We start from the raw sequence: 19607 nt of genomic DNA, 5'->3' as shown, positions 1-19607 counted from the left end.
GTATATTTTTTAAAATGTTTTTTATATCTTTTTCCCCCCATGTTTATTTCTGTCATGTTAGAAACACGTTTGTGGGTTACTGTAGTCACGTCCTAGTTCGTGAACCATGGGCAATGGCTGAGTGGCCTAGTAAGTGGTCCTGAGAGTCGGGATACCAGTTGCTATGGAATGGGAGTGGGCATCTCAGACATATTCTGAGTCATGGCCATCCTTGTGTTCAAGCGGCTAGGACTATACAATTCACCGGTGGTCCATAACCCGTTAGAAGAGAGATCCTCACTTGGAGTATGTGCTAGTAGGGTAGCATCCTGCTTCATGAATTTACCGAGCTCAGAACATTTTAAGCAGGCCTCGGACCTATGGGAGTAATGGAGTCCCACTCCCATTTGACAGGCGAGGGACTCCTTGGAAACAGCTTGGCGAACGAAATGGAATTCGATGGGGAGCTATCAATATTAATGGGGCTTATGGAAGAAAGAAAGCAGAACTGGCCGAGTCAGCAAAGAGGATGCATCTGGATGTGCCAGGAGTAAGTGATACTCGGGTAAGGGGAGATAACGAGGAAGAGATAGGAGATTATATAGTGTACTTGACGGGTGTTAGAAAGGGAAGGGCAGAGTCTGGGGTAGGGCTCTTTATCAGGAATACCATTGCACGCAACATAGTTTCTGTTAGGCATGTAAATGAGCGAATGATGTGGGTACATTTGTCAGTTGGAGGAATTAGGACTAGAAATGTGTCCGTGTATTCACCATGTGAGGGTGCAGGTGAGGATGAAGTTGACAAGTTTTATGAAGCATTGAGTGACATCGTGGTCAGGGTCAACAGCAAGGATAGAATAGTGCTAATGGGCGATTTCAATGCGAGAGTTGGGAATAGAACTGAAGGATATGAAAGGGTGATTGATAAATGTGGGGAAGATATGGAAGCTAATGGGAATAGGAAGCATTTGCTGGACTACTGTGCTAGTATGGGTTTCGCTGTTACAAATACATTCTTCAAGTATAAGGCTATTCACTGCTACACATGGGAGGCTAGGGGTACCAGATCCATAATAGACTATATCTTAACAGACTTCGAATTCAGGAAATCTGTTAGGAATGTATGAGTTTTCCGTGGGTTTTTCGATGATACAGACCACTATCTGCTCTGTAGTGAACTAAATATCTCCAGGCCTAGGGTAGAGAAAGTGAAATCTGTCTGCAAACGAATAAGGGACGAGGAAATTAGACAGAAGTATATGGATATGATTAGTGAGAAGTTCCGAACAGTAGACAGTAAGCAGGTTCATGATATAGAAAGTGAATGGGTGGCATACAGGGATGCTGTAGTAGAAACAGCAAGGGAATGCCTAGGAACAACTGTGTGTAAAGATGGAAAAAGGTGAACATCTTGGTGGAATGGTGAAGTGAGAGCAGCTTGTAAACTTAAAAAGAAGGCTTATCAGAAATGGCTCCAAACAAGGGCCGAGGCAGACAGAGATTTGTACGTAGATGAAAGAAACAGAGCGAAACAAATAGTTGTTGAATCCAAAAAGAAGTCGTGGGAAGATTTTGGTAACAACCTGGAAAGGCTACGTCAGGCAGCAGGGAAACCTTTCTGGACAGTAATAAAGAATCTTAGGAAGGGAGGGAAAAAGGAAATGAACAGTGTTTTGAGTAATTCAGGTGAACTCATAATAGATCCCAGGGAATCACTGGAGAGGTGGAGGGAATATTTTGAACATCTTCTCAATGTAAAAGGAAATCATCCTGGTGGTGTTGCAAACAGTCAAGCTCATGGGGAGGAGGAAAAAGATGTTGGTGAAATTATGCTTGAGGAAATGGAAAGGATGGTGAAAAAACTCCATTGTCATAAGGCAGCAGGAATAGATGAAATTAGACCTGAAATGGTGAAGTATAGTGGGAAGGCAGGGATGAAAAGGCTTCATAGAGTAGTAAAATTAGCATGGAGTGTTGGTAAAGTACATTCAGATTGGACAAAAGCAGTAATTGCACCTATCTATAAGCAAGGGAACAGGAAGGATTGCAACAACTATCGAGGTATCTCACTGATTATTATACGAGGCAAAGTATTCACTGGCATCTTGAAAGGGAGGGTGCGATCAGTTGTTGAGAGGAAGTTGGATGAAAACCAGTGTAGTTTCAGACCACAGAGAGGCTGTCAGGATCAGATTTTCAGTATGCACCAGGTAATTGAAAAATGCTACGAGAGGAATAGGCAGTTATGTTTATGTTTTGTAGATCTGGAGAAAGCATATCACAGGGTACCGAGGGAAAAGATGTTCGCCATACTGGGGGACTATGGAATTAAATGTAGATTATTAAAAGCAATCAAAAGCATTTATGTTGACAATTGGGCTTCAGTGAGAATTGATGGTAGAATGAGTTCTTGCTTCAGGGTACTTACAGGGGTTAGACAAGGCTGTAATCTTTCACCTTTGCTGTTCGTAGTTTACATGGATTGTCTGCTGAAAGGTATAAAATGGCAGGGAGGGATTCAGTTAGGTGGAAATGTAGTAAGCAGTCTGGCCTATGCTGACGACTTTGTCTTAATGGCAGATTGTGCTGAAAGCCTGCAGTCTAATATCTTGCAACTTGAAAATAGGTGCAATGAGTATGGTATGAAAATTAGCCTCTCGAAGACTAAATTGATGTCAGTGGGTAAGAAATTCAACAGAACTGAATGTCAGATTGGTGATACAAAGCTAGAACAGGTCGATAATTTCAAGTATTTAGGTTGTGTGTTCTCCCAGGATGGTAATATAGTGAGTGAGATTGAATCAAGGTGTCGTAAAGCTAATGCAGTGAGCTCGCAGTTGCGATCAACAGTATTCTGTAAGAAGGAAGAGAGCTCCCAGACGAAACTATCTTTACATCGGTCTGTTTTCAGACCAACTTTGCTTTACGGGAGCGAAAGCTGGGTGGACTCAGAATATCTTATTCATAAGTTAGAAGTAACAGACATGAAAGTAGCAAGAATGATTGCTGGTACAAACAGGTGGGAACAATGGCAGGAGGGTACTCGGAATGAGGAGATAAAGGCTAATTTAGGAATGAACTTGATGGATGAAGCTGTACGCATAAACGGCTTCGGTGGTGGGGTCATGTGAGGCGAATGGAGGAGATTAGGTTACCTAAGAGAAAAATGGACTCTGCTATGGAGGGTAAGAGAAGTAGGGGTAGACCAAGACGACGATGGTTAGACTCGGTTTCTAACGATTTATAGATAAGAGGTATAGAACTAAATGAGGCCACAACACTAGTTGCAAATCGAAGATTGTTGCGATGTTTAGTAAATTCACAGAGGATTGCAGACTGAATGCTGAAAGGCATAACAGTCTATAATCATAATGTATGTATGTATGTATGTATGTATGTATGTATGTATGTATGTTAGAAACAAATGAACATCTCAACTCTTTTCCATCAACAACATTGTGTTTACACTTTTTTCAGCTCAGCTGAGTTCTAAAAGATTCCTCTAGTGCTGATATTTTAGTGTTTCACATGGTCTTCTGTGTAGTGCAGTCTTCCAATTGGAGGAAAGCTGAGAGCTTGCACATGACATGTGATTACGATGAGTGATTTTAAAATCTTTGCTTGTCTTGAACTTCATGCTTGCTTCATATATATATTTTTGTTATTTATTTATATTTTTTATTCATATCATGCCTTTACTTTGATTTTGACTGATGATGGTCTCTGGTAACACCGAAACTAGTTTCAACAAATATATGTAACTTTATTAAGGTTACAACTAACTACTGAATAGGTGGAAATCTTTAGCTTTTGTTTTACACTATATTGTTCTTCAATACAGATTAATATGAAATTCATTACCTATGATGGGACACATGCAGCTGCCTATAAACACGCACAAAAATCACACCTGTACCACCCAAAACCAGGAAAAGCAATGTGCCTGTACCCTGCAGGGGCATAATGTTAAAAGTCTTAAGAGTGCATGTGAGAACCAATAAAATGGTACAGTGGAACCTCGGTTCTCCTTTTTTGGAGGGACCACGGAAAAAAAAACGTACAACACAGGAAAACAAAAAATCCGGGAACAAATGAACCATCAACAATTCAGCTATACATCACAAAAATAAAATATGTATACTTATAATCTCCTCCCCTGCGAACCACCTGACCTTGCCGCGGTGGGGAGGCTTGCGTGTCCCAATGAAGCAGACAGCTGAGCCGCAGGTGACACCATATCGGATGGGTATCTGTTCAGAGACCAGACTAAGGAATGGTTCATCGAAAGGGGGGTAGCAGCCTTTCGGAAGTTGCAAGGGCAGCAGTCTGGATGATTGACTGATATGGCCTTGTAATAATACTCAACATGGCTTAGCTGTGTTGATACTGCTACACGGTTGAAAGCGACGGGAAACTACAGCCGTAACTAACTCCCGAGGACATGCAGCTCTCTCTGTATGAATGATGTACTCATGATGGATTCCTCCCGGGTAAAATATTCCGGAGGTTAATTACTCCCCCATTCGGATCTCCGGGTGGGGACTACATGAGAGGGGGCGATCATCAGGAAGATGGATACTGACATTCTGCGAGTCGGAGTGTGGAATGTTAGAAGTTTGAATCGTTGTGGTAGATTAGACAATCTGAAAAGGGAGATGGATAGACTAAAGTTAGATGTAGTTGGTATAAGTGAAGTACGTTGACAGGAAGAACAGGATTTTTAGTCAGGCGACTACCGAATTATGAACACAAAATCAAACAGAGGAAATGCAGGAGTCGATTTAATAATGAATAAGAAAATAGCTCAGCGGGTAAGCTACTATGACCAGCATAGTGAAAGAATTATTGTCGTTAAGATAGACACCAAACCAATGCTTACCACAATAGTGGAGGTCTATAAGCCTACAAGCTCAGCAGATGATGAGGAAATCGAAAGAACATATGAAGAGATAGAAGGTTTAATACAATATGTAAAAGGTGACCAGAATCTAATTGTGATGGGAGACTAGAATGCAGTGGTAGGCCAAGGAAGAGAAGGTAATACAATAGGAGAATTTGGATTGGGACAAAGGAACGAAAGAGGAAGTTGGCTGATTGAATTCTGCACTGATCATAATTTAGTCCTTGCCAATACTCGGTTCAAACACCACAAACGATGGCTTTATACGAGGACGAGACCTGGAGACACTGGAAGGTATCAAATAGACTTCATTATGATTAGGCAGAGATTCAGAAACCAGGTGTTGGATTGCAAAACTTTCCCAGGAGCAGACGTGGACTTTGACCACAACTTGTTGGTCATGAAATGCCATCTGAAGCTGAAGAAATTGAAGAAAGGAAAGATGCAAAAAGATGGGATCTAGACAAGTTGAAAGAAAAGAGTGTGAGGGATTGTTTCAAGGAACATGTTGCAAAAGGACTAAATGAAAAGGCTGAAGGAAACACAATAGAGGAAGAGTGGATAGTCATGAAAAGTCAGAAGGGCTGCTGAAGAAATGCTAGGAAGGAAGAAAATATCATCTAAGAATCAGTGGATAACTCAGGAGATACTAGACCTGATTGATGAAAGACGAAAATACAAGAATGTTAGAAATGAAGAGGGCAGAAAAGAATACAAGCAATTAAAGAATGAAGTGGACAGAAAGTGCAAGGTAGCTAAGGAAGACTGGCTCAAGGAGAAGTGCAAGGATGTCGAAGGTTGTATGGTCCTAGGAAAGGTAGTTGCAGCATGCAGGAAAATCAAGGAAACCTTTGGAGAAAGGAAATCTAGGTGTATGAATATTAAGAGCTCAGATGGAAAGCCACTTCTAGGGAAAGAAGACAAAGCAGATAGATGGCAGGAACATATCCAACAGTTGTATCAAGGTAAAGATGTACATAATTTGGTTCTGGAACAAGAAGAGGCTGTTGATGCTGATGAAATGGGAGACCCAATTTTGAGGTCAGAGTTTGACAGAGCTGTGAGCAACCTACATAGGAATAAGGCACCTGGAATTGATGACATTCCCTCTGAATTACTGACTGCCTTAGGAGAAACCAGCTTGGCAAAGTTATTGCATTTAATGTGTAAGATGTATGAGACAGGAGAAGTCCCATCCGATTTTTGGCAGAATGTTGTTATACCTATTCCCAAGAAAGCCGGTGCTGACAGGTGTGAAAACTATCGCACCATTAGTTTAGTATCTCATGCCTGTAAAATTTTAACACGCATTGTTTACAGAAGAATGAGAAAACAATTTGAAGCTGAGTTGGGAGAAGATCAGTTTGGCTTCAGAAGAAATGTAGGAACACGTGAAGCAATCCTGGCTTTACGTCTGATATTAGAGGATCGAATCAAGAAGGACAAGCCCACATACATGGCATTCGATAATGTCGATTGGACCAAGCTATTTAAGATTCTGCAGATGATTGGAATCAGATACCGAGAACGAAGAATTATCTACAATTTGTATAAAAATCAGTCTGCAGTGATAAGAATAGAGGGCTTTGAAAAAGCTGCAGCAATCCAGAAAGGAGTGAGGCAAGGCTGCAGTTTGTCCCCCTCCTTTTCAACGTTTACAAAGAACAGGCAGTAAAGGAAATCAAAGAGAAATTTGGAAAGGGAATCACAATCCAAGGAGAGGAAATCAAAACCTTGAGATTTGCTGATGATATTGTTATTTTATCTGAGACTGCAGAAGATCTCGAGAAGCTGCTAAATGGTAAGGATGAAGTCTTGGGTAAGGAGTGCAAGATGAAAATAAATAAGTCCAAAACAAAAGTAATGGAGTGCAGTTGAACGAAGGCATGCTGGAACATACATACGTCCATTATCTCAGTCATACTGGACAATTTATTCCGACCTTTCTCAACCCCTATGCCAAACGGGGCCGAACTAGGACTTTAAAAAATCCGGAATGTTACTATTGATCTCAGCGACCCACAAAACTATGGATTCGACACTATTTTCGATGAATTTTATATATCACTATCCCCTCGCCCCCATCACGAAGTGGCTGAACTTGGACTTTCAAAAATCCGGAGTGTCACTATTCATCTCAGTGAAAACAAAAACTATGTACTCAACACTATTTTTGAATAATCTCACAGTGCTCGTCTCCAGATAGTGAGTGTTGAGTGTACCAAGTTTCAATGATTTTGCTCCAGTGGTTTAGGAGGAGATGTATCATTTGCATACACACAAATATTCATTTTTATATATATAGATTGTAATTGAGTGTACCAAGTTTCAATGATTTTGCTCCAGTGGTTTAGGAGGAGATGTATCATTTGCATACACACAAATATTCATTTTTATATATATAGATTGTAATTTCAAGGTAATAAAAACAATAGAGTCTTAAAACCCTGATATTCATTTTGAGATGCCCTGTACTTGAAGGAAAAACAACAGTTCAAGATCAGGTCAGAACATATTTGATACTACCATATTGTAGGCACCAAATCACTAATGTGTTTATGCTGTCTCACAACCAAACTGAGAAAATGAAAGTGAAGTGTGAGGGCATTTTCATCCCTGTCATACACAACATTACAGCTAGTAGTGATAATATAATTTACCTCAGCCACATCCTCCTCTTTGATAACTTCAGAAGATCCCTCGACATCATCTGTCTCAGGAAAAACATTTTCAGGTTCAACTTCGATCTTCACCACCTCATCAGAGGATAACTGTAGATTGGACTCCTGAGGAAGCAATGCAATAATAGAAGTTTAGCTAAAAATAAGTCAAGAGAGAACGGGTAGCACTAAAGGAGTCAAAATATGAAAGAGTAAACAAGTCTGATGTCAAAATTATTTGAATTCAAATGAGCAGTTTTTCAAAAGCCAGTAATTACATGAAAAGTACTTTCTTGAGGTTCTTTTACCACACCAGAAAGTAGCATTTCAAATATTCTACGTGACATTTAAAATGCAGAAACTCCATTGAAAAGAATTCATAATTTCTGGTGCAGAAAAGGAATGTCAAATGTGTCAAAACTACTTTTGATGCAATTATTTTTTCTTCTTCTTATCAGCATTTATCCTGCTTAATTGCAGTGCCTGCTGTACTGCACTTCCTTTTTCCACTTGATATGGTCTTGTGCATCTTCAGGAGAGATGTTCACCACATACATGTCCTCCTGCAGTGTGAAGCCAGCGCTTCTTTGGTCACTGTTGTCCAACACATTAAGAATCTGCTTTGTTAGTTGGGTTGCATCCATCTTGAGTAGTTGTCCATAGAACTTCAGTTGTGGTTTTCTTATTGACTACATCAGCGGTTCATTATTCCTGTATATCTCTTCTTTTTCTCGGAGTCTATACTGTCCATCTGTTATCTTAGGACCCATTATTTTGCAAATGATCTTGCGCACATACTTCTCTGCTTCTCTCAATCCAGCCTTTCCTTTCATTCTGAGGCATTAACTTGAATACAGACACTTGGGTTTGATCACTGTGTTATAGTGCCTGAGTTTAGCTTTCCTCAATATACTGTTATTCTAATATGTGATCTTTGAAGGTCTTGAAATATAGAACCATGAGACATTAGAAGTGATATATATATATCACAGACGTAACGTCTCGGATAAATGGTTCAAGGAAGTAAGGAAGGAACTCAAGAGCATGGGACTGAATCGGGAGGACATCTCTATCCAATCAAAATACAGAACAGCGATCAACAACCTTAAGGGCTTCCACGATGAGCAAAAGCAGAACAGCGGGTGGACAGAAGAGGGAGGACAGATGACCAGAGAAAAAATACAACGTTTCTGGGCTGCAAAAAAAAAAAAAAAAAAAAAAAAAGGCTTCCAGAAATGTCATAATTACTAGACGTGGTATCCAATGGACCTAAATGAGAATAATAAATAAATAAATAAATAATTACAGTAGGTAAACATTTGTTAAGAAAGGAACCATATTATCCAGTATCAATTTATTAAATGTAATAAAAATGTTCTAGTCTGTCAGACACACAACAATTTCAAATGCAAATACTTGTATATTTTGTATATAATATGTGATTTTTATAGGTACGCTTATAGTATTTTAATTTGCGTTTGAAATTGTTGTGTGTATGACAGACTGGAAAGTGTTTATTACAGTAAATAAACATATCGCTCATTTAATATAACATCATAAATCAAAAATGCCTGTTTTGAGTTATGCACACCAATTAACACTTTCAACACTATCATAATTTAACATGGACCCTGGAAGTGAAATACCGAGCGACCACTGTTTGGTCTGAAGGCCTGCAGATTACGAGGTGACGCAAGGTCAGTGTAACGAATCCTCTCAGCCATTATTCCTGGCTCTCTAGACCGGGGTCGACACCTCATCATTAAATAGATACTCAATTAAAGGTATCGGTAATTGCAGCATCAGTGAACCTGGAACCAGCCCTCATATCCAGGTTTAAACGCCTGACCTTGCCGGTAATCAAACCCAGGCTCTCCGGTTGTGAGGCAGGCAAGTGAAACCGCGGGGCCGGCTTCAAACATTAATTACCAGTACGCAACTTAGAAATCTCGAAACTTTACATTCAGTTTTGCCGGGAAAGCTTAATCAGTTTCCTCTGAAAACATCTTTCAGTTCAGCAACTTTGATCAGCCAAACTCTTCGAAGAATCTAATACCCGTAACTCAAGCCAAACAACAATCAACTACAAGTAGTTTTTAATTCTCTAATATAATAAAATAAAGCACATTAGATACCAAAGCACCCAACATGATGGCAAAATCACTTTTTTTTAATCTTTCTTTGTAATTTGGTCACCGGAATACTCTTCGTAGTAAGTTTATGGAAATCTTGCACCGCGAAAATAAGGCCTACATCGACTTTTAAAGGTAATGTTGAACTTGAGAATATGGTGTTGAATGTAAGTATCAATCCTCTAAGTTCTCGAATGCATTATGTTCAATTCTGCCTGTCACTAATCACAATCAAATTGGAAAGAGAAAAAATAGAACTAACAATTCCGAAATTACGGTAATTCGCGACCTTGAGTTCAGCTGGAAAGCGTGCTTGCTGTACAAGTCCGTATGACTGCGAAATGATACATAGTTGCTAAATGTACCAGTAATGTGCGCAAATAAAACTACTACAGTTTTTATAACATTTGAAACCCAAAACGTGAAATTCCCAGACTTATATTATGACGAAAACAGTAATAGGCAATCCGAAAAAACCCCATGGCTTTACGTGTGTAAGGTGCAACATCTCTTCTGGTCTCAATAGCATAATTGTATACGATAACATTAAAATACTAAATCTGTGTTACTTCAGAAGGAGCAGTTTCGATTCCTGTCTGAAAGCCCTGTGAGATGCACTCGAAAAACAAAATGTAACCCTGGACATATGTAGAAGTTTTGCAAGTACGAACATTTGACGAAACTCATTCCGTCTTCATGTAGAGCTGTCAAAATGCCCTCTGTCTCCTTCCAATTGTTGTGGACACTCTTTACTTTATGATTTCCGAGGATTCTCTAAACAATATTACCCGAATGCTGGTCCCTGCAATTTCACCGCTGATCACTTTTCGAGTACGGTACAGTACTTCCTCAAATTACCGCATTGATGGAACGTCAACACCAAGATCCATAATATGCCATAGCCGTCCTTCCATGATATACAGTTCCCCGAAAAATGCGTGATCGAGGATTTAGCGTTGTTCAGACTGTAATTTCTGGACAGTTGATCCGAGAAATCATTACTTCCAGGAACGGAAAATGCAGAATTTTTACAATGTGATTAAATTGGGATCCTCGCAGGACCACATAATTTGAATGAATACGGGAAAACGTAGTTTCTGGGAATGTATAATCAAGGTTCTACTGTATACATAACACAAAACAGGCTATTTTTGAGTTATGATGTTCTTGTATTAAATGAGCAATATGATAAGTTAAAATCCTCAGAAAGATATGAAAAACTGAAACTTACACTCCCAACTCCCTTGTGTACTTCAGGCAGTGATGTTTTCAGTTTAAAACTCAGATCAGCAGTCAGTGGAGGTTCCTAGGAAATAACAGTCAACAAGAATACAATTTGTATCATGAATTTGGGGAGCACAGAATAATGAGTTGGATCTTGCACAGCTTCCACCCACTTGTAACATATTTCTTAATTTCACATATTATCCTATTAATATTATTGCTTCTATGTCCCACTATTACTGTTTTTCAGAGTTGTAGAGATGCAGAAATTTGCTCTAATAGGAGTTATTTTGTGTGCCGATAAATCTACCAATAAAAGGCTATGCTATTATCATCCAAGCCAGGATCACAATACTAAGACTAGCAATAATTACTATTCTTAGTCTATTTGAGGTTTTTTAAACAGCCGTACATAAAAAATACTTAAAGATTCTACAAAAAACATGCATATTATTCACATGGGTTATTTAACATACAAAAAAGTCCTTAACACTAGAACCGCCGGAACATATTGTATACCTAGAACCGCCGATGCGGTCATTTTGACCGCTGTATTGGAAATATTATTTTTATTCTAAATACGTATAGTAACTCATTGTCATACTTTCAAATATGTGTTACTAAGTTTATAAAACATTCATTATGGGATCTAAAGCAGAAAAGAAACAAATTATTTCATTGTATTGCAAATGTAATATTTTCTTAATTTATTACAAACACAGATATGTTTCTCTAAAACACACTTATCTAATAAACAAACATTGCTTTTACTTCAAATTCTTTTAGTCTAAACTGTAAAATAGTTATTACATATTAACAGAAAAGAAAATGACTGTAACATTTTATTTAGTGTAATTTATGACCTGAAATATGTTCGCCAAATCCACGTACCACACCATATTTTTGAAACACTGTCTTTCTTTTCCTTTAGTGTATTTGCACACGCTGATGCAATTCTGCATCTTTAGAAGCAGGAACTACATACCACGACCTTAGTTATGTCCTTTGAGCAAGAACCACACACTCGCTGTTTGCACTTTCTGCAGGTAAAGTTTGTCTTATTCCTACATTTCTTCATTTGGCATTGCCTCCTCTGTACATTTCCTTCCACAAGCTCCCTAAATTCGGGTTCTCTTTCCACATACTTAGGTTTCGATTCCATGTACCCCATACGAAGCTCCTCTGCTAGCTTCAGGATGTAATTTCGGCGACTGATCTTCTTAGGCATAGATATCAAGAAGACTGATCTTCTTCCCGGTCACTTTTTTGAAAATGATCCAGGAATTGATAGCTGCCAAGTCAAGAATATTATGAAATACATGAACAGGCCATCTTCGGGTAGCGGATCGAACAGTATATTTTCTTCCCATTTGATCCATCACGTCCACACCATATTTTGTATTGTTGTAGAAGTCTACTGTTTCGGGAATCCTTTTGGGATTAGCTTGAATTTCAACTTCTGAGTGCAAAGTACTGTATAGAAGGACGTTCTTGTTTCGTTTACCTTGATAAACAGTAAGTGTGTCATTGGAATGTTTCAGGAGAGTTGAGTCGTAAAGACTAGCTTTCATAGCCTTCACAGCTTTAGGTATTTCTCTCCTTGATCGTCTAATGGTTCCAACAATACTCGTACCATTACTTTTCAACTTCTTACCAAGTTTCACTGTTGTAAAAAAGTTGTTACCGAGCTCGATAGCTGCAGTCGCTTAACCGCGGCCAGTATCCAGTATTCGGGAGATAGTAGGTTCGAACCCCACTGTCGGCAGCCCTGAAGATGGTTTTCCGTGGTTTCCCATTTTCACACCAGGCAAATGCTGGGGCTGTACCTTAATTAAGGCCACGGCCGCTTCCTTCCCACTCCTAGCCCTTTCCTGTCCCATCGTCGCCATAAGACCTATCTGTGTCGGTGCGACGTAAAGCAGCTAGCAAAAAAAAAAAAAAAAAAAAAAAAAAAAAAGAAAGTTGTCTGTAGTCACGTTTCGCAACTTCTTTTGAAATGGTTCCATCAACTTCATTACTACACTTTCGGGAAGAGTCTCGTCACGTCCTCTGAGATAGTCTTTTCCTAGGTAAGGAAACCCATTGCACAGAAACTTTGAGTCAACGTCCACAAGAAGCCAAAACTTAATTCCAAATTTATCTGGTTTGTTCGGCATGTACTGTAAGAATGGACACCTTGTTTTGCTTGGGAAAAGCTGCTCATCAGCCGTCAGATTTTCACCTGGAATATAAGTCAATTGACAATTTTCAATGAATTTGTTCCATACTTTTGATACTAACGCAAATTCATCAGTCTTCAAACGTTCTGATCTTGTAGTTCTGACGTTGAAACGCAAAAATCTTTGAATTTCTCGAAAACAATTCCTCCCCATTGTTTCACTGAAGAATGGTGGCCCCCACTTTTTAGACCAGAGTTCATCAAGTTCAGTGTTACTGGCTCCAAGAACACCACGAGCATACACTAAGGCAATGAATGCCTCCAGTTTTTCTAAACTTACACTCCACAATTCATAACCTAGAACACGTTTTGCTTCCGTTTCCGTGCAGTGTTTGATGTGTTTCAATATAGACTCATCAATAACAAGACGCCATGCACTCGCTACACTGTCGTCAGAAACATGCCGCTTTGAATATGGAGCATGTCCTGGATTTTCTTTCAAGATGTTGTGACAAGTCATCCTGCCAGGTGTAGTCTTCCCAAACTCTCCTACAGTCCACTCCGTGATGCCATCTGTACCTAGCAACGTATTACTTGTTCCTGGGAGGCTTGTGTTGATTCGTCCCCTCTTATTTCCAGCTTTTCGTGCTACATTTTCTGCTGCTGTAATAGAACAATTGATAACTTTCAGTTCTCGGCCTATACCAGGCATAATTGCAGTCTAAATGTTGAATTTGAGTACCAAAGTTGAAATGTTGACATCAAGATAACGTATATCATTATTGTAACTTACCTGGTTCAACAGTTTGGTATTCAGCATCATCTGAATCACTGCTTTCAGAATGGACACTTGGTTGGTAGTAATCTTCATCCGCAGCTTCTTCTCGTAGGTCCTCTACATCTGGGTCACATTCAACTTCAGACATATCATCTGGAATGTCATGCAGTAGAGTGAGTAATTCTTCATCGGTAAGGGTCGGTGGTCTACGAGCCATGGTCTGTGACAAGCTGACGAAGCTGTAGCTCCAGACTGCCGAGAGAGATTAGTGGACAGTTGTCCCAAGGTTGTGATTGGCTCACGGAGAGAGGAGCGGTGAGGGAGGCCTTGAAGGGGATTGTGAGAGTGGAAGAATGTTCGCTACTCTCAGAGGAGAGTGAACCATTAGCCCTCGTAGCCGCCTTTCAATAAATGAATAAAGAGGAAATTGAACAATGGCCGTGCATAGACTATCAGAGTTTCATTGTTGTGCTTACATTATTGCAGGAAGAATAATTATAAACAAATATTATCTCAACCAGAGGAATAAGCACATGTTCTAACACATTGATAATGAATACAGCGGTCAAAATGACCATTTCGGCGGTTCTAGGTATACTCGTTACCTACGTCCTATCCAATGACGCAAAATTAATTACATTTAATACGGATGATTCTGACCGGTAATCAGGAAAAGTCACTGAAGCTCTTTACAATAGGACCAAAAATGTGGTCAAAATAAGGCTTTGAAAATGTGTAGCGGTCATTTTGACCGCTCCGGCGGTTCTAGTGTTAAAGATCTGCAGAAACTGTAGTCTATATAATAATTTTTACTTTAGAAACAGCAACAAAGGTATTCTTATACATGTACATGTGTATTAATGGAATTGTATATGTTTATTAATGCTGATGATTTTTTATAGCGTCCATAAATTTTAACTCAATATGCATGTGTGTTATTATGATCACATGCTTTCAACAGTGACAGTGTCTGACTAGAATTCACAGACAGAATTACACCTAAGGAATATTTAGTGTTTTTAAAAATTAAATATAACTTTGTGCTCAATTTTTGTATTTTGATGGTTGAAGATGTCTTTCAACAAAGATGAAACACGTACATGATTCACTGAGGTTATTCTGAGAGGGAAAAACAATAACACTTGATAAGGTTGACAATATGGGCTAAAAAATGAATTAAAGTTCTTGTAATAATCTGTTTTGGACAGAGCGTCGATGGTCAAAACTGATAAGTGCTCAGGAAGCATCGAAATGCTGATAAGTGCTCAGGAAGCATCAAAATGCATGCACACTGAAACTGAAGCCATGATATTATTACTACTGTTTATAATTATGGGTATACACACCCACCTATGAAGGAAACCATTGTGAAATAATAAACAAAACAATGGGGCATACAAAAGCTGTAATATTTTGAGGAAGAGGTCATATATTGTTGGATTATTTTACAAAATGCAGCACAGTTATTAAAAACTCGAGGGTGTATCATAATGAATATCATGGTTTTAAGGTTCTGTAATGTTTATTACATTGAACTTGCATTCGTAAATAACACATTAACCAGTAGAGAGCCAGACAACGATATATCGTTGTTTCGTATTATAACCTTCCAATGCATGTCAGGATGAACACATGGTGAACACATTGGAAGTTTATGTTGAGAAATAATGTCAATGAAATCTTATGTCCGGTCATCACACCTCCAGGAGAATTTGAATTCAGTTGACTTGTCTAATTATGTGAACAGCATCGCTGAATTGAAGATATCGGCGGATTGATAACAAGCTCTAAACCCCGTGGTGCCTCGGAAATATTGGTAGACAATAAAACTTTGTGAAACATAGGGCAGGATTAAATGAATAATACACATTCCTCAAGTAAAGTTACTGAAATGCGTATGAACGGCAGAAAATGTCAGTGACAGAATAATACTGAGGGCCATGAAATGTGTGAATAATTTGGAATAAGCAAAGTTTATATGAGAGGGCCATACCTTGTGCATCTAGTCTCGCACGATTCGACGATCGAGATGGAGAATGAAACTGTCGATTACTAACCTAAATACGAGGCAGCAAATTATTAAACAAGTTCCTTTGCCGGTACAGCTGATTTATACGAGATCGTTACGCATTATGTGTCAAATGTTTTCCAAATGTCAAGAACACATGGGAGCTGGAAGCACAGAAGGATTATGAAAAAGCAAACCGTCCGCGATTATTATATTGAATTTTTTTGTCTCTGTGGAAGTTGACTCTCAATCTGTGTCTTAGAAGGATCGGAATCGTAAAATTCGTGGGGAGAAAGATTGTTTTTGAAGAGATATATAACGTGATATTGGCATATTGTAAACGAATATTATATTGTAAAACAAGATATCTTGTTATCGAAATGTAAAGGCAAGTGTGTTGATTGAACTGTGAAATTGTATCAAGGTGTATGACCCTGTCCTAATAGATATTTCTGAGTTTCAGGTAACATGGAACCGACATTTATTGAATGCAAATATGAGATGACAACACGTGTTAACATGAACAACTAAAATAGAGGGACCTCGAAGGATCTGGCCAGGAATGTGATGGACACTAATGGATAAATATTAATAATTGAGAGCTGAACATGGAAGGTGACACCGTCGTGGAGCAACAACCCAGGATGAGTACTTAAATATCGTCTATATATTCCACCATGTAGTTGCTTATTTTAGATGTAGAGTAGTATTCATTTTTTTAAATGTCAGTTTATGACATGTGTAATTTTCAACTTGAAGGCGACCGTTATTTGTTAATCATTGCGTTGTGTTGATTATGATCATTGCGTCTAGTGCGGTGATTCAATCTATGTTGTGATAATATGCGATGGGTCGTATGAGTTTTCTTTTAATGTCTTCTAGCAAGGTTTTACGGAATGATTTTTGGCATCGATGGTACTGGTGCCGTAATAATATTATTGTGATGAACGTTAACCTAACTCGTGGCTCAAAATACCTCGGAGGAGCTCAGTATTTGCGACATGCGATTCTATGGTCTTCAGATATTATGTGCTTGTGCAGAAATACGGTGTTTGATAATGAAATTGCGATATTATTGTGGTGATATGGTGTTAATGCGGCAACATACCTAGTAGTCTTTGACGTGAAAATGCCTGAATAGATTGTTTTCCTAGGCATTGTGAATTCATTACAAGATATTAGAATCATTCCGTATTGACGGCTTTCACTTTACAATGGTGAAAAATGAAAGTATCCTCCTAATCAATACATCATATATTCTGTCATTAGACGGAGTAAACAAGATCAGACATGTTTCGGCTCGTTTGAGCCATCTTCAGTGAAAAAAAAAAATTAGGGGGGTTGGAATAATTTACATAATATGAGTTGAAAAAATGTTAAAAAACATAATGAAAGCGCAAATGAAAAAACAAACAAAAGAGAGCCTATACGGAAACAAAATTAGCACAAATATACAATATTTACATCAATATGCAGAGCAAAAAACAACTTATTGTGACAAAATTCAGTGAAACAGGTGTTAATTTGAAATAATAATAGATACTAAAAACTGCGTTAACCTAAGAAGCAAGGGAATGAGAAAACAAATGATGTAGATGGAAATGAATAATAGTAGCACATGGTGAGGTTGTGGACCTCATAGTTTACAAACTATTGCTTTATAAAAATCACAAAACAGTTTGAAATCGCTGTCAAAATCATCTTAGTGAAAACCCATCACATCAAATTGGTCAGGAGGAGAGCGGGAGCAAACATTTTGAGAGAAACCAAGCCTGAATTAACCTGCAGGCGAAAAGCCTGTGATAAGGAGAAGAAAACACCATGAAATTTAAGGCTTTAGAAATAGCAGCATTCTCAATATCTTCTCAATCTAGCGGTCCCTTTCTTCATTATTGTTTCATAATGTTGGCTGGTGTTTTGCCTTATTATAGAGGGGTCGGAAGAGCCGCATATAAAAATATGAGAAGCTGTGTTAGGTAGAAGACAGATGCATAGTAAATTGTAGTAATCTAGTGGAAACCATCAATGAAGTTCTAATGGTGTGTAGTAGGTGGTGTCCTCTCTAGTGGCCTGGCTTTCTCAAAGTAACGGTCTCATTCGCGATCGAGACTCGATCACGCGAAGTCATTTAGTAGTTATTAAACGGGAAATCCTTCCATAAATGAAACATGTCACAGAGTTCTCATTTGATGTAGTGTAGGAATACTAGGATAGTTATTTAATTTAGGATGAAATGAAATAATGATCAATGAATCTTGATGAATATGCCAATATCTTTGAGCACTTGACATCCTGTTGCGGAATATTTACGTAATTTTGGGTAGGAAATGATGATTACTTTCTACGTTTAAACTATACTGATACCAGTCCAGTATATAAACCTGTGACCCAACTCGTCGGACTTGCACGTCCCTAGAGTGGAGGCTTCGTGGATCACCGACTGTTTTGCTTTGCCGTGGCGTAACCCAACACCGAGATTCAGAATTGAGATGTGCAAAATGGTCACAGGGAGTGCTGTCAGGGCTCAGTATATACGCGTAAAGTGCCAACCACGATATATCGTTATTTGGATAGCGCGCAGTTCTATACGAGTTAGTACAACTTGGGCCGTCAGATTGCAACATCTTATGTGTCGAGTCCATATATAATTGTCATTAGATTTTAACTACGCCGCTAGATAATGCCTAAATTCATTCGCTATCATGCATTGAGTTTCTAAAATCTGTGTTCATCTACGACGTATGATCTCCATGCCACGTGAGTAAAATGGTGACTAGCGGGAGAAGTTATTTTGTTAACGATGACGAACTGGCTGTATATCTTAATACTTTTTAGTGAAGAAGAGGATGATGAAGACTCTGATGAGGAATTCATTCCTCCAAGAAGTGAGGAAGGGTAAAGTGAAAGTGTTATTGGGACTGACAACAGCGAGTTTTCTGTAAACACTCACCCACGTGCTCATTGTCCGAATGTAAACATTGGAAGTAGTAATGATCGTCTGAGTGACAGTACTGATGATGATGACGGCTGTAACAATATCCAATAGTAACAATTTCCTGTTTTCTGTGAAACTCAATTAGGTCAAGATGCGAAATACCAACCCTCACCTGATTATTATGATACTCCTAGCCCGAGACACGCCCATTCATCAGAAGCAAACCTATAGCGTATTTTTATTTTATTTTTCACGGCTCAATTATTGAATCTTATAACTACAAGGCCGAGCATATTTTCTTATTGGGTCAAAAACTCCCGTTATATTCCATGGTTAGGAAATATGTTCTCAAGAAACAGATTCCAATTGATCATGAGATTCTTTCATCTTGTGAACGATGATAATGTATCACCATCTGGTCACCCTGACCACAACCCATGTGCCAGGTTCGATCCCATTGCTGGCCATGCCAATTGTATATTACGATACCACTGTACATGACTCTTAAACTATTGAAGATAAAAATGTGACACTTTACATGTTTATTCATCTGAAATAGGACATTGCAAGGAAGTCATCAATATTTACCGTTGAGTTGAATTTTCTGCTTTTTTCTATTTTGTTTCTGATTTTTAAATTTTGGTATTTTTAAATTGTTTGGAAAATACTTTTTTTCAAAATACCCAAGAGCATTTTAGTGCTGTAATTTAGTTCAGCAGTAAGAATGTCTTCTTGTTAATATTTAATAAAAATCTCAAGTCTTAGTTATAATATTTGTGAACTATATAGTCCAGAGAGTGAGAACCTGCAAAATTCTCTAAATCTGTCTGG

General features: G+C 38.6%; 1 protein-coding gene across 1 annotated transcript in view; it reads right to left on the bottom strand.

Annotated features, from left to right (window-relative positions):
- Positions 1–14050, bottom strand: part of LOC136884857 (zinc finger protein 184) — a 36968-nt gene extending 22918 nt beyond the window's left edge. Inside the window, exons 1-4 of the mRNA XM_068230166.1 lie at positions 13849–14050; positions 13165–13718; positions 10905–10979; positions 7542–7667 (exon numbers count right to left, since the gene is read on the bottom strand). Of these exons, the coding sequence (XP_068086267.1) occupies positions 7542–7667; positions 10905–10979; positions 13165–13718; positions 13849–14050 (957 nt within the window). The remainder of the gene's footprint in view (positions 1–7541; positions 7668–10904; positions 10980–13164; positions 13719–13848) is intronic.
- Positions 14051–19607: the final 5557 nt, after the last annotated feature.

This window comes from Anabrus simplex, chromosome 13, assembly GCF_040414725.1.
Source record: "Anabrus simplex isolate iqAnaSimp1 chromosome 13, ASM4041472v1, whole genome shotgun sequence".
NCBI lineage: Eukaryota > Metazoa > Arthropoda > Insecta > Orthoptera > Tettigoniidae > Anabrus > Anabrus simplex.
Note: the sequence above shows the minus strand (reverse complement) of the source record. Positions and strands in the feature narration are given on the sequence as shown.